General features: G+C 43.2%; 1 protein-coding gene across 3 annotated transcripts in view; it reads left to right on the forward strand.

Moving 5' to 3' along the window:
* Window positions 1-14,397, forward strand: part of KIAA1217 (KIAA1217 ortholog) — a 361,116-nt gene that overhangs the window by 273,359 nt on the left and 73,360 nt on the right. For all 3 annotated transcript variants that reach the window (XM_043478953.1, XM_043478954.1, XM_043478955.1), the window contains exon 6: window positions 6,434-7,266. In XM_043478953.1, coding sequence (XP_043334888.1) covers window positions 6,434-7,266 — 833 coding nt within the window. The remainder of the gene's footprint in view (window positions 1-6,433; window positions 7,267-14,397) is intronic.

The following is a 14,397-nucleotide window of genomic DNA, read 5'->3' on the forward strand; positions in this document are numbered from 1 at the left end:
GTCCACCACCTGTGAAGGACCGCAGGGAGGGCAAAAGTAACACATCCCTTCCGGAGGCTGACCGGAAACAGGAAACCTTTGACTTTATTCCCGCCCCTTTTAGTATAAAAGCAGCCCCAATTCTAACGGAGACAAGATGGCTCTTAGTGAGTAGGAGTCTGCCTTCTTCTCGGCTTGCCAGCTTTTGGAATTAAGTGACCATTCCTTGCTCCATCAACTCAAGTTCCTGGCCTGTTGTGTCGAGCAGTGTGAGCTTGGACTCAGTAACAAACTTGGGGGAGTCACCTAGGAGCCTTGCTGCTCATGGCTATCTGGCAGGGATTGGGAGATTTTTGAATATAAGATCCTAGCAGCTGCCAGGACCACTTGCCCTGAGGACGTGTCCTTCAGAGTGTCCTGAAGTGGCACCGGCTGCCTCAGCGCTTGGCAATTGGAACAAGGAATTGACATCTGAGAGCCAGCGGGCTCCATACAGTAGGGTAAGTCACTCCAGTGTGTACAACTAAAAACTTTATTTCTTCTCTGGGGCTTTTTTTTTTTTCTTTCTCTCTCCAGAATAAGCCAAATTGGTTTTGTGTTTGAATGGGGTACCCTGTTAGAGACAGGAAAGAGTTATTGGACTTCTACCCATTTGTTTTCTTTGCATGCGTGCTAAGTCGCTTCGTTCATGTCCGACTTTGCAACCCTGCCAACTGTAGCCCTCCAGCCTTCTCTGTCCATGGGGTTCACCAGGCAAGAATACTGGACTGGGTTGCCATGTGCTCCTCCAGGGGAATCTTCCTGACCCAGGGATCGAACCCTCGTCTCTTAGATCTCCTGCACTGGCCGGCAGATTCTTTAACCACTAGCACTGCCTGGATGGAATCTACCATTTGTGTGTGCTGTTTGTGTTTTGCTGGTCTTGAATTTGTTAAGAATGGGGAATATTTCAATTGTCCCTGTAGACAGTTCTCTGAGGTGTACTTTGGATAAGGGATCTGATTATAGCTATGAACCCATGGGTGAAAGGGACATTCTATCTTATTGCAGGGGCCCCCAACCCTTTTTGGCCCCCGAACCAGTTTTGTGGAAGACAGTTTTTCCATGGATGGGAGTGGAATGGTTGCGGGATGATTCAAGTGCTTTACATTTACTGTGCACTCTGCCGCCACTGATCTGACAGGAGGTACCGATCCATGGCCCGGAGGTTGGGGACCCCTGTTTTATTCTAACAGTGTATCGCCACAGTACCTGTTAGGATCTCCACGGTGGTTAGGCAAGGCTATCTTGGGACCCTGTGCAGCCTGTACTGATACCTTTGTTGTGTTAATTACGTCATTTATGGTCTCTTGTGTCTTTGGAGTGTGTAAGATCCCAAGACCAAACTTCAGGGTTTATTTAGGATTTTGTGTGGCCTCTGAGTTTTTGGTTTCATTTTATTTGGTACTGTTCCTCCACTTGCAGCCAGATCAGTTTTGTGATTTTTAAAAAAATTATTTAATTGGAGGATAATTACTTTACAATATTGTGGGTTTTGCCGTACATCAAATGAATCAGCCATGGGTGTACATGTGTCCCCTCATTCTGAACGCTCCCCCCGCCCCGACTTCCCTCCCCACCCCATCCCTCTGGGTTGTCCCAGAGCATGGGCTTTGAGTGCCCTGCTTCATGCATGGAACTTGCACTGGTCATCTGCTTTACATATGGTAATGTACATGTTTCAGTTCTGTTCTCTCATATCATCCCACCCTCACCTTCTCCCACGTAGTTCAGAAGTCTGTTCTTTACATCTGTGTCTCTTTTGCTGCCTTGCATATAGGATCGTTGTTCCTGTCTTTCTGAAGTCCGTATATATGCGTTAATATACTGTATTGGTGTTTCTCTTTCTGACGTCACTATTTTAAAACTTGACTGATATCAAATGGAGGAAAGAAACAGGGAAGAAAAGAAAGCAAAACTGTCTGTTCTTGTCCAGAAGTGGGCATTCTGAAGGAGGAGAGAAACGTTTCACTTGATTCCTAATGTCACCAAAAGCTACAAATAGAAGTGTCCTTTCCGTTAATATTAGTCAAAGCGTTTAGTCATCTAGACAGGTGACCTTGATTTGTCCTATCTTCCAGAAACCCAGTCTGAATCCAATGTCTTTTATAACTTATGGCTTTTACATTGTGGTACCTAACTGATGACTAAAATTTTGGAATGGGAGCTATGTCCCTGTGTATTTATACAAGTGTTTGCACATAATTTAGATGTGTGACATTGCCATAATGGATTTGTACAAGAGCTCTGATTAATTGACTTAAAGGAAACTAAGTGAGTTTGAATACTCAAACATAAAAGAAACTCACCAGAATGGGTTTCAGGTTCACGAGCTCTAGGAAATACTCAGTATTGAATTAATATCTGGTGTGAAAGTTAGCTTAAGCTTGTTGGCTCGATACAGATGTTTCTGAGTCATCAACGTTGAATATAGGGACTTCCCTGGTGGTCCAGTGGTTGGGGATCCATCTTGCAATGCAGGGGATACAGGTTCCATCCCTGGTCCAGGAACTGGGATTCCCATGGAGCAACTGGGCCCATGTGCAACTGAGACCCAGCACCGCCAAATAAATAATAACAAACAACACTATGTATAATACTTTTATTGTATCTAGGTTTACTGGAAATCAAATACGGCCTTATTATTGCTCGTACGAAGTTTGTCAGCAAGAAAAATAATGTGCTAAAGCTTTTAAGTAAATGTAAATGAAGTAAAGAGTTTGGGGTAAACTCTATGGGAATGTCTTGGGAATGTCTGTCTAGAACAGTCTCTCCAGATTTTCGTAACTTGAAACTAAGTCCTAAGATAAGATTGAACGTAATTTTAAAAATCTTAAAGTGGTACAAAACCTGGATTTGGTTCTCTAAGAGGACAAAGTTTTCTTAAAATACTGAACTGCTTTTAAGTGATCTCTATTTGCCACAAATCTTTTATTATCACTGGTTAGAATTTCTTTTTGATATTTCTGCCTAACGTCTCAAAGATCAAGTTCTAAGTGGGGTTCATTTGACCTCTGGCTAACTTTGGGATTTTTCAGAGGGTCCCTGGAACACTTCCAGTTGTTTTCTCTGCATCTCAGAGAAATATTAAACTATGTATATACATGGTTGAGTCCCTTTGCTGTCCACCTGAAACTATCAGAACATTGTTAATTGGCTATACTCCAATATAAAATAAAAGTTAATAAAAATAAATCTGTATTACTAATCAGAAAAGCTAATTGGGCTTATCTGGTGTGTTGAATTGCATGGGAGACATTGTCAAATGAGTGATGGTAAAATTTCTTAGATTATATCATGGGTAAACATTATTAACATACATATTATAGAAATTGTATGGAACTGCTAAAATTCTGGTATACTCTGGTAAATGATGTCATAATTTTAGTAATTATCACAGCCACAGCAGTAATCAATTTTCTCTTCAATTGCTTTGTAATCCCAGTTGGTTGATGCCGAAGCAAAAAGGCGTCCTTTTAATGGTTACATGATCATTTGCTGTCCATGTGTTTTACAGTGGCTTCTGAATGACTCTATAGCTATTTCGTGAAAAAGCAGGCAAGGCTGATGAAATCCTTTATGTGCAAGCGTTTGTACTATTATCAGGGAAGATAAAGGAATAAAAGGGAGGATATGTTGCTTCAACCTTAACTCCTCTGGCTGAGCTGGCTGTCCCAGCCACTCTGGCCATTATGCCAACATATCCACCCCTTCCACCACTTTCCATTCCTATCCAGGCTCAGTTCCTGACGCTGCGGCTGAGGACTTCTCCTCATAAGCGTCAATCAGAAAATGCTGAGTTGAAATGCACTACTGTCTGTAAAATAGAGAGCTAGTGGGAAGCTGCTGTATATCACAGGGATGTCTGCTCAGTGTTTTGTGATGATCTAGTGGGGTGTGGGGGAGTGGGAGGGAGGCTCAAAAGTGAGGGGATATATGTATACATAAAGCTGATCCACATTGTTGTACTGTATAAGCTAACATAACATTGTAAGGCAATTAGACTCCAATATAAAGATAAATAAATTTAAAAAATTTTTAAAACAAAGTGTTCAGGGAGCAAGAACAAAAGATGCAAATCAAAATTCCCCCTTTTTTTGGCATTGGGTTCCTGGAAGATGACTCAGAGAGGTAAGCCGCTGTTGAGGAAGAAACAATGGACTTACTGTAAGGAGGAGAAACATTGGAAAATGGGTTGCCCTCATCTGAAACAGAAGAAGAATAAAAGAGGCGCTCCTATGGGAGAAAGAGAGGAACACTCTGAATAAAGAGGCCCAGGGGCTCCCTTGGACTTACTGTGTCCAATTCCCCACAGGAGCCCAGGGTAAAATTGAACATGGGGGATGAACTGATTGAAGGCAAAAGGAAAAGGGGACAGCAGAGGATGAGATGGTTAGACAGCATCACAGACTCAATGGACATGAATTTAGGTGAACTCTAGGAGACAGTGGCGGACAGAGGAGCCTGGCGTGTTGCAGTCCATGGGGTCGCAAAGAGCCAGACACGACTTAGTGACTGAAAAACAAAAAACTGACTGACTTTCTGATAGACCTCACCCTGAAAAAAAAAAAAAATTTTTTTTTATCAGAATAGCTTGACATCACCAGGCTTCTCTGGTGGCTCAGTGGTAAAGAACCTGTCTGCCAATGAAGGAGACGCAGGTTCCATCTCTGAGTAAGGAAGATCCCCTGGAGGAGGAAATGACAACCCACTCCAGTATTCTGGCCTGGGAAATCCCATGAACAGCGGCGCCTAGCCGGCTACAGCCCACAGGATCACAAAACAGTGGGACATGACTGAGCCACTAAGCAACAACAAAAGCTCAATATTGGAGTCTCACCTAAACATGCTTTAAGCCTACAGATGGTGCTCATGAAAACCCAGGAAAAGGAGACTGAGCTCTTTCCCCCAAGGTCTTAAAAATAACCCAGCGACTGTTGTCAGCCCTCCTCAGATGGGGACTCAATGCCAAGGAAGCTGCACCACTGAGGACTGAAATATACTCAGTACCTATTTCTCAGATGCCTCAAACTGCAAGAAATTTCAGATACCTGGACACTTTCTCAGTGTGGGTAGAAGCATATCCCTCCTGGACAGAAAATCTCTGAGATGGTTAAAGCCATCCATAGGGAAGTCATGCCCTGATTGGGCTTAAGGCATTAAAACAACATCAATACTGGAGACCACAGTCAATAGGAAAAGAAGAAAATGAATCACACATTAAACAGGAAAGTTGCTAAAATGTCAGGAGACTAACTGAACTTGGAACAAGGCCTTGCCAGTTGCTCTGCTGCAGATCAGTAACTCCCAGAAGCAGGCTTAAATTAGGCCCCTTTTAACTATTGTGTGGTAGGCCATTCCAGCTGTCTGCCGCGGCAGGGGAGTCCGTAAATGCTAAAACACGTAGCAGTGGCCAACTGTATTAAAACTCTGGGCACTATACTAACCTCTGTTCATGAGTTTGCCTCCAACAGGTGTACCTGTGCAACTGAAGTAGATGGTAATTCCCTTGTAGCTATAAAAGGGTCAACCGATTTGTTTAACTTTGTCCAAATAAATAGCACAGGAATTTAGTATATGTATTGAAAACTGGAACCAAAGCCCTAAGTTCAATTACAAAGTAGACAACGTAATGCTCAGAGGTTTCATTGGGTTCAAATAGCCATAAAGGACTGACTACAGAATATTCATCACCTCCGTTCAGCAGAAAGTAACCAGCCAAAGGGGTCTTCGTCCCTTTCCCCACAGGACTGTGAAACAGACAGTGATAGTGGGGAATCCTAATAGAATTCCCTATTAGAAATAGGTTCTTGGGAACAGAGAATGACCACAGAGAAGAAGAAATTAACACCTCCCCTCTGGAGGCAGACGGGGACCTGGAAGTGTCTGACTTTACTCCCACCCCTTTTACTGTAAAAAAATAAATAAATAAGCCTGAATTCTGACTCAGGCAAGATGGTTCTTTGGCGCATGAGTCCACCATCTTCTCAGTGTGTTGACTTTCTGAATAAAGTCTCTATCCATTGCCCCAACAGCTCATCTTTTGATTATTGGCCTGTCATGCAGAGAGCAGTTTGAGCTTGGACTCGGTGACAGCATCTTTCCATCTTGCTTTTCTGCTTTAGTCATCACATCCCCTTCCATGACATTGACCCTCCTGCCTGTTTCACAGATAAGGACCCTTGTGATTTCATTGGGTCCACCTGGATAATCTCTCCCTCTCAACATCCTTAATGGGGTATCTGTGAAGTCCTTTTTGCCATGTAAGGGAACACGGGTACAGGATATAAGGATTGGGGCACAGACACCTTGCAGGAGCCACTCTTCAGCTGGTTTCATCGGGGAAGCCACACTGAGATGTCTCTAAAAACATGAGTATCAAAGTAGATTTTCTAACTTCTTTCTTTCTTTCCAGATGCAGAGAGAAGTTGTTTATGCAAGAGGAGATGGCCCTGGTGCCTCTCGACCTGGACCCACAGCTCTCCCACCCTACGCCATTCCAAACTCTCCGCCGTCCACTCCTGTGCCCCATTCCATGCCTCCCTCTCCATCCAGAATTCCGTACGGAGGCTCCCGCCCAATGGTGGTTCCTGGTAATGCCACCATCCCCAGGGACAGACTCTCCAGCCTGCCAGTCTCCAGATCCATCTCCCCCAGCCCTAGCGCCATCCTGGAAAGAAGAGATGTGAAGCCGGATGAAGACATGAGCAGCAAGAACCTCGCCATGTACCGGAACGAGGGTTTCTATGCCGACCCTTACCTTTATCACGAGGGGCGGATGAGCATAGCGTCTTCGCACGGCGGGCACCCACTGGATGTCCCCGATCACATCATCGCATATCACCGCACCGCAATTCGGTCAGCCAGTGCTTACTGCAACCCATCTCTGCAAGCGGAAATGCACATGGAGCAGTCACTGTACAGACAGAAGCCAAGGAAATACCCAGAGAGCCACTTGCCCACTCTGGGCTCCAAGACGCCCCCAGCCTCCCCTCACCGAGTCGGCGACCTGAGGATGGTGGAGATGCACGGTCACCATAACGCCCACGGGCCCCCCCACACGTTGCAGCCAGACCGGGCCTCGCCCAGCCGCCAGGGCTTCAAGAAGGAGCCCGGCACCTTGGTGTACATTGAGAAGCCACGGAGCACTCCAGGATTATCCGGGATTGTGGACCTGGGCCCTCCTCTAGTTGAGAAGCAGGTGTTTGCTTACAGCACAGCTACCATACCCAAAGACCGAGAGACCAGGTGAGGCGGGGAGGGTGGCAGGAGGCTGGTCGGTGCCCACCTGCTGGTGGTTTGGGCTGCTCTGCAGGAGTGGGCAGGAGAGAGCAGGAGTTAGCTGGGTGTCAGCCTTGAGCAGTGTGCCCTCTGGGTCCTGTGCTGGGTGGAGGGCGTGGGGGTTGTGGGGAAGTAGGATCAGAGGTGGTTCTTGTCTGCAAAGAGTTTCTAAACCTGGTGGTTGAGTGGCATTGGCCAGTGGCCTGGCTAAAGGCAGGCAGGCAGGCAGGCCACCCCAACAAGAGAGGTCAGAATGGGCCTCCCGAGTGTAGGTCTAACAGCAGCATCATTAGTGTATATCTGAATAATTCAGAAGAAAATTGGTTAGCGGATTAGAAGAAACCATTCAGGGAAACCAGTCAAGAGCTGATCGTTATTGATCTCCCACTGAAAAGGCGGAGTGAGTGGTTCAAGTGCCCACTGTTTAAGTTGGCAGTTTGTGTTTTGGTTTTTTTTTCTTGAAGTGCAATTTTGTTTTCTCATGTGGTTTGGGGAAATGAAAAGAATGTGTCACTATCTGTCATCCAGGGTGATAAAAACATAAATCTGCATAAAATTAGGATCGTGTCGGTGTAATACTCATTTGGGAGTGGTACTGAGATCAGCAAAGTTTTTCTTGTGGATAAGATACTCTGGGTGTTTCAATTTCTTTTTTAATTTACATGTTTTTGTAATTCACCAGCCTAGAACCTTCATACTACATCTTGAAAACCCTCAAATTTATAGAGTTATAGAAAAGTCGATTGTGACAGAGAGAATTTCTCTAGCCTGGATTTGTTGATGGAAGGCAATAAATATATTAATCATATTCATAAAAATCTAGGCAAAGAAATAGAGTTCAAAGGAGATTAAGCATGCAACCTGTTGTCATACAGGAATTCAGAAGGGGAGTGAGAATTACAATTCAGGTACTCAGCCACTCAGTACCTTATTGGAACCTCTCTTCCCTCCTCCTCACCAAAAATGATCATATCACTTACTATTACATAACCTTGTAAAAGAGAAGGCCAAAATTGTGACTGGAATGTGAAATGTCTATCTTACTACCTTAATCACACAAATCAGAAAGTTCTGTCCTATTTGGCAGATATTTATCCTGAAAGGGCCATCTCTAATCTGGTCACAGAAGAAAGATTCCAGGAAGATGGAAAGAGAATAAACATAAGTTTTGTGTTTCTTTTAAAGCTCTAACCTTCTCACACAATTGGAAAAAAATAAAAAAACAGAAACAGTGACTGACTTGATTATTCAGGACAAAGAAAAATTAAGAGTCAGAAAAAGATATTCATTTTCTCTCTTCCAAAGTCCTTAGGAAGTTAAATTCTAAGAATCAAAGGAAACCTCCTATGGTCACACCTCCTGTGACCATAGAAAAGTGTATGGGATAAATACTGAGAGGTGTGGGATAAATACTGAGGCTGTTTGAACAGACCAGTGTCACAACTAGAGGGGACTCTGCCAAGATGGGCCTTAAGGGAGCCTGCACCTTGTACGTCTAAGAAAGGACAATTCATCCCCCTTGGTGGGCTGTGAGGGGCTGGTTGGGAAGTGTGTGTCCCTGATAGGATGAGACTTGGAGTTGTAAGAATTTCTTCCAGGAGACAAAACCTATTCATCTCCTGGGCTAGAATCCATCCTGCTCCCATCCTCCCACCACCCCCTGCTGACCCACTGTGAGAGCTGTGAGCTTGATTCCACCATGTATCTCATTAAGCCATCCACACTCTGCTGATTTCCAGGCACACTTTGGACAGTGATGGTGTCTGGCTTCTCTCAGCACCTGGTTCATTGTCATGCATGCAGTTACCACATGTATGTAACTGGACATCATTGAACGCGTTTCCCAGGATTGGGTTATGGGTGGGACCAACATGAAGGCCCTCCGCTATGTGGAATCGCCTCTCTGCTGCCCGCTGATCAGTCTTGAAAAATTTTAGCCTTAAGTAGTATCAGTATGGGGCTTCCCAGGTGGCGCTAGTGGTAAGGAACCTGCCTCCCAATGCAGGAGACACAAGAAACTCGGGTTCAATCCCTGGGTTGGGAAGATCCCCTGGAGGAGGGCATGGCAACCCACTCCAGTGTTCTTGCCTGGAGAATCCCATGGACAGAGGAGCCTGGCGAGCTACAGCCCATAGGGTCACAAAGAGTTGGACACGACTAAAGTGAGTTAGTGCACACACAGCATCAGTATATTTTCAGGTCCTATGTTTCCTCAGAGGTTTGTTTTACTGAATCTCAGAAAATGCTGTGGATTTCTGTCTGACATACATGTCAGCAGCTACTTTTAGAAAATCCAGATTAGCATTTTTCTAGAATAAAAAGTATTAGAAAATTTGATTAATTTTCTAAAATAAGAGTAATGTTCACTTAAAATATACTGTCGTGGTCATTTCCATATTCCGACATATAGTTGTAGTTTTAGAATACAATTTTACATTTTTCAATTTTTTTCATTCTTGTAAATGTGAAATAGCAGAGAAGGAATTTTATCTCACATTTTGCCTACATGATTCCTCACCTGTTAATCAGCTTATCTCCAGTGGGTGGAACCGGAGGGTTGGCGTGCTTGCATATATGTGGGTAGGTGTGCTTGTATATTATATATGTGGGTAGGCTAGACTCCCTTCTCCTGTAACCCTAGACACTCTTCTCTGTGTACATTTAGAATTGCTATTACTGAAACACCTAAACATCCCCACTAACTCAACCCAGGCACATGACAAAAAGTATGTAAAGAATGATTTCTTTGGTAAAAAAGAATTGAGTCTGGACATTTTGCTGTTAGCACTCCCACCCAGCACCCCACTGTTAATTAGACAGGTCTCTTCTTCAACTGCCGTTCTAAACTCTTTTGGAAAGCTTAATGACTCAGCTGAAATGTAGTACTGCTGGGGGATAATATAAGAACACTGATGATAGCTATCGTTTATTAAGAATCTCTTATTGGCCAAATGTGAGGTTAAGTAGTTTCCATACATCATATGATGTAATCATCATGACGACCCAGTGAGGTTCATACCATTGTCATCCCTATTTTACAGATGCGGAAACTGAGCTCAGAGAGGTTAAGAAACTTGCCCACGGTCACAAAGCCAGTAAGTGGCATAGAATGTCCAGGTGTGTTAAAGAATCCATACCTTTTACCACTAGGCAGTATTCTGCCTGGTAGGTGAAGACTGTAAGCCCCACCTTCACCCAACAGGGAAGTGAATTCGGGAGTGAATTCTAAGCATTTCAACCAGGACAAAATGCTAAGTAGCTGCTCTGAAAGGAAATTTACAATCATCAACATGGTAAAATTTGCATAATTATGCTGCTAAATATATACATGTCATTTAAAATATAACTGCCCCAGCTAGTATATTAGCACAATTATGAAGCAACAGGGGAAGAAAGAAGAGAACATTCTTGGTAGATTTTATTTTGAAAAAATAAATGTGAGCACCGTGTCAAAGAAAATTTTAAGAATGCCAGAAACAATCAGCAAAGCACAAGATTATAGTCCATTGTCACACCTATACTGTGGTGCTATTTTAGATAAATTTACTCTGTGCAAGTATTGGTAAAGAAACTTCAGCCCCTAAGAGTCTAACTTTTAGAGTTAGGGTCTTATTAAGTGCCAAACCAATTTCTTTTGCAATTTCACATTACTAAAAAGCAAGTAAATCTGAGGGTTTCTTGCATGAAACTCTCAAGTGAAATTTTACATCTAAGATGTACAGCTACAGAAACACAGGAGGGAGAGTGAGAAATCTGTAGAGAGGCTTTCTTTGGGACATCGCTGGATTGAGATGCTTTTCCAAAGACCACATTTATGAAATAGCCCAATAACTGCAGGATGTTCGAAATCAGAAAATTTTTTTTTCATCTGTACTTAGGAAACTTCCAACAGTAACTTTTTTTAAACACGATTTTCTAACAGCTCTTACTTGAAAATGAATTGAAGACAAAATAATTTCACCTTGATCTTGTACTTGGTCCACGTGCCTTGATTGAATGAATTTGGCATCTCTTTTCTTATAAAGATGCTTCCACAAAGCATCTAGTGGTGACAAATTATATATAATAGATCTGGAAAAAACAGTGTAGAACATATTTGAGGTAGCATCCTCTTCCTGGGATGGCCATGGACTTCAAGGTAAAAGAGTGGATTATAACTGCTTTGACCTTGATGATAGTACAGTCATCCATGGGGGTTGTTTCTGGGAGCCCGTGGGTACCCAGATCCACAGGTTTCTTATTTGTAGTTCAGTCGGCCCTGCACATCCATGGTTCCATATCTGCAGATTCAGTCAGTTTGCAAAATTCAATCTGCAGTTGGTTGAATCTGAGGAAGAAAAATCTGTGAATATGGAGGGCTGACACTAATTCTCAAGTCTGAGCTTCTGGAAAGAAAATGACCTTGAGTGATAAGGTGGTTTTACCCAGATGATCTCCCATCAGCAAGGACTCCAAGAAGACAGTGGGTCCATGTGACTTTGAGGCCCAGTGCCAAGGAGATGGTGTGTGACAGATGACAGGAGGCATGAGGCTCTGTCTTCCCAAGGTTATAAAATTACTTCATTAAATAGCATCATTATCCCTACCCATGGCACATAAAACAGCCCTTAAGAATTGTAAAACTCTTAAGACATTTATGTTTTGCTATTTTCTATTTATAGTTTAGCTCATATAATGTGAAATATATCGAAATCACACTCAAAATTCAAGGGTGCTCATTGCAAAGTGACTAATAGCTCTCCTTCCAAATGTGTGACAGATTCCTCCTAATATAACGTTTTTCAACACATGGTAAACTTGAACTGAGATCATATTTTTAACACTATTCTGCACTGACAATAGCTAAATTCAACAAAACTAGTTAAGAATGCACTTGGGAGCAAATTTTTGCCTGTCTGGGCATCTGTATGTGGAGAAAAAGAAGCTACAAGAGGTCTGCTGTGATTTCTAAAGCTTTGCAGATTTCCTGCCTTAGAAAAGGAAAGAAAATATCTATGTACAGGAGGGAGCCTGCAGCCTAACTGGTAGCTTGTGTCTGTTCTTAATCACTTTACATTGCTTTCTATTTTGTGAGCATTGAATATCTTTTTTTATTTTTTCTAACTGGAGTGTAGTTGCTTTACATTTTGTTAGCTTCTGCTGTACATCAGAGTATATCACCCACACATGTACACACATCCCCTCTTCCTGGGGTTTCCTTCTCGTTCAGGTCACCATGGAGCACTGCGTAGCGTTCCCCGTGCTCTACAGAAGGTTCACATCAGTTACCCATTTTATACACAGTAGCAGTAGTGCATGTATGCCAATTCAAGTATCACCCTGTTGGTAGCTTTGAGGGATAGGACACATCTTTGGTTTACCAGCTGACTGAGTCAAAGTCTAAATTCAGATTTGTGTCATTTTAAAATGTTCAGTGCCTGGCAGACCTTTGGAGACTTTCTAAACTGTGTTATGTATCCTGCTAGAGGGATGAATCTGAATGATGGAAAAAAGAATGATTGGCTTTTTTCCTTTTCAATGTATAGTCAGAGAGGAGCCATGTCAGTTGTCTCCTGAGTATCTGGTTGGCCAAAAAGTTCATTATCTTATGGAAAAACCTGAACCTTTTGGCCAACCCAATAATTAGACTTGGGATCTTCCCAGAGCAGGGTTTCTTCGCTTCTGCACTCTTGATATTTTGGGCCTGAGCTGTGCGTTCTGGGATGTTTATCAGCAGCTCCAGCCTTCCCCCGTCCCACCCACTGCTCGGCAGTATCAGAGTCCCCAGTCATGACAACCAAAGATGTCTCCAGAAGCTGTCAAATCCAAAACATGGATCTTGACTATTATTACTTCAGTTCTACCCTTACCTCTTGGTAAAGCGGCTTCATTATTGTTAGAACTTGCTATTGTCACCTTGGTTCAATCAACCTGTGATCAACCCTTTACTGATAGGCAGTAACTTGCCATGTTTATGAACGTGATCTCCAAAGCCATGTAGCCTGAGTTCAAGTCCCTGTTCTGACACTTGCTAGCAATTGGAAGTTTGACAGATCACTGAGTCTTGCTCTGCCTCAATTTGCTCATCTGTAAAATGGAGATAATCATAGCACCTACCTCATACAATGGAACAGCTCATTACAATTAAGTGCCGTGTGCCGCCCCCCGCCCCCAGCATAGAGTAAGTGCTGGAGAGTTCCTGCTTTGAGCAAAGTACTCTACTAATGCTACTAAGCTCGAGATTAATATACAGAGATAACGAGGACAAAAGACTATACCGGAGGAAGCAGGGAGACAATTGTTAAATAGAATACCAGGAAAAGCATAAAGCAGGTAGGGGGGCACAGGAGAGAGTAAACATGAGCATGCACAAAGAATGGAATTAGCTGGGATTAAACATCTAAATGAGAAGGTTGAGAGTATCAAAGCCACTTTTAAGTCCCTTTCAGGAGAGTAGTGGGGTTACACATTGACTTGAGTCCAGGAGCTAAGAGACAAGCCAGGATGACAGCATCTTTTTCAAATTGCACCCGAGCAGTATGACTGATGATAAGGACACCTAACCAGGTAGAGCTGAAGTTATTAGGTTATCAGATGCCTGTTTTGATGCCTAATGGTGCCTGACCGATTCAGCTGTTGTCTGAATTGCTTTCCTGTGTAGCTCTAATTAGGGATCAATAAATGTTTATTGAGCTTCTCTTTATGTACTTAGCTGGGGACTGCATGCTTTGCAGAAACTTAGATATGTCCCCACCTGCAAGGAATACGAACTGGGAAGATAGTCATAAAACATTAAAAGCATATATTATAAGCATGTAAGCTATGCCACAGTTCCGTGCAGGAAGCTCTGGAGCCACAAATGTGCATTAAATAACTGATTTTTTAAGAACAGCTGCAACAATAGGATTGCAATCATAGGTGATGCTCAGAGCTGATCTTTTTGTCATCCTAAGAAAGGCAGGGTCTCCCAGTGAAGCAGAGAAAAGAGAGGAGGATGTGCAACTCACTCAGGGGGAAGTGTCTTTCCCCTAGGCTGGAGCTGCAGAGGGAGATTTGCTCCCAGCATCTCCAAGTTCTGCTGGAAAGTCAGGACACGTTTTTCCTTGAAAACAATGAGGA

This window comes from Cervus canadensis, chromosome 10 (assembly GCF_019320065.1).
Source record: "Cervus canadensis isolate Bull #8, Minnesota chromosome 10, ASM1932006v1, whole genome shotgun sequence".
NCBI lineage: Eukaryota > Metazoa > Chordata > Mammalia > Artiodactyla > Cervidae > Cervus > Cervus canadensis.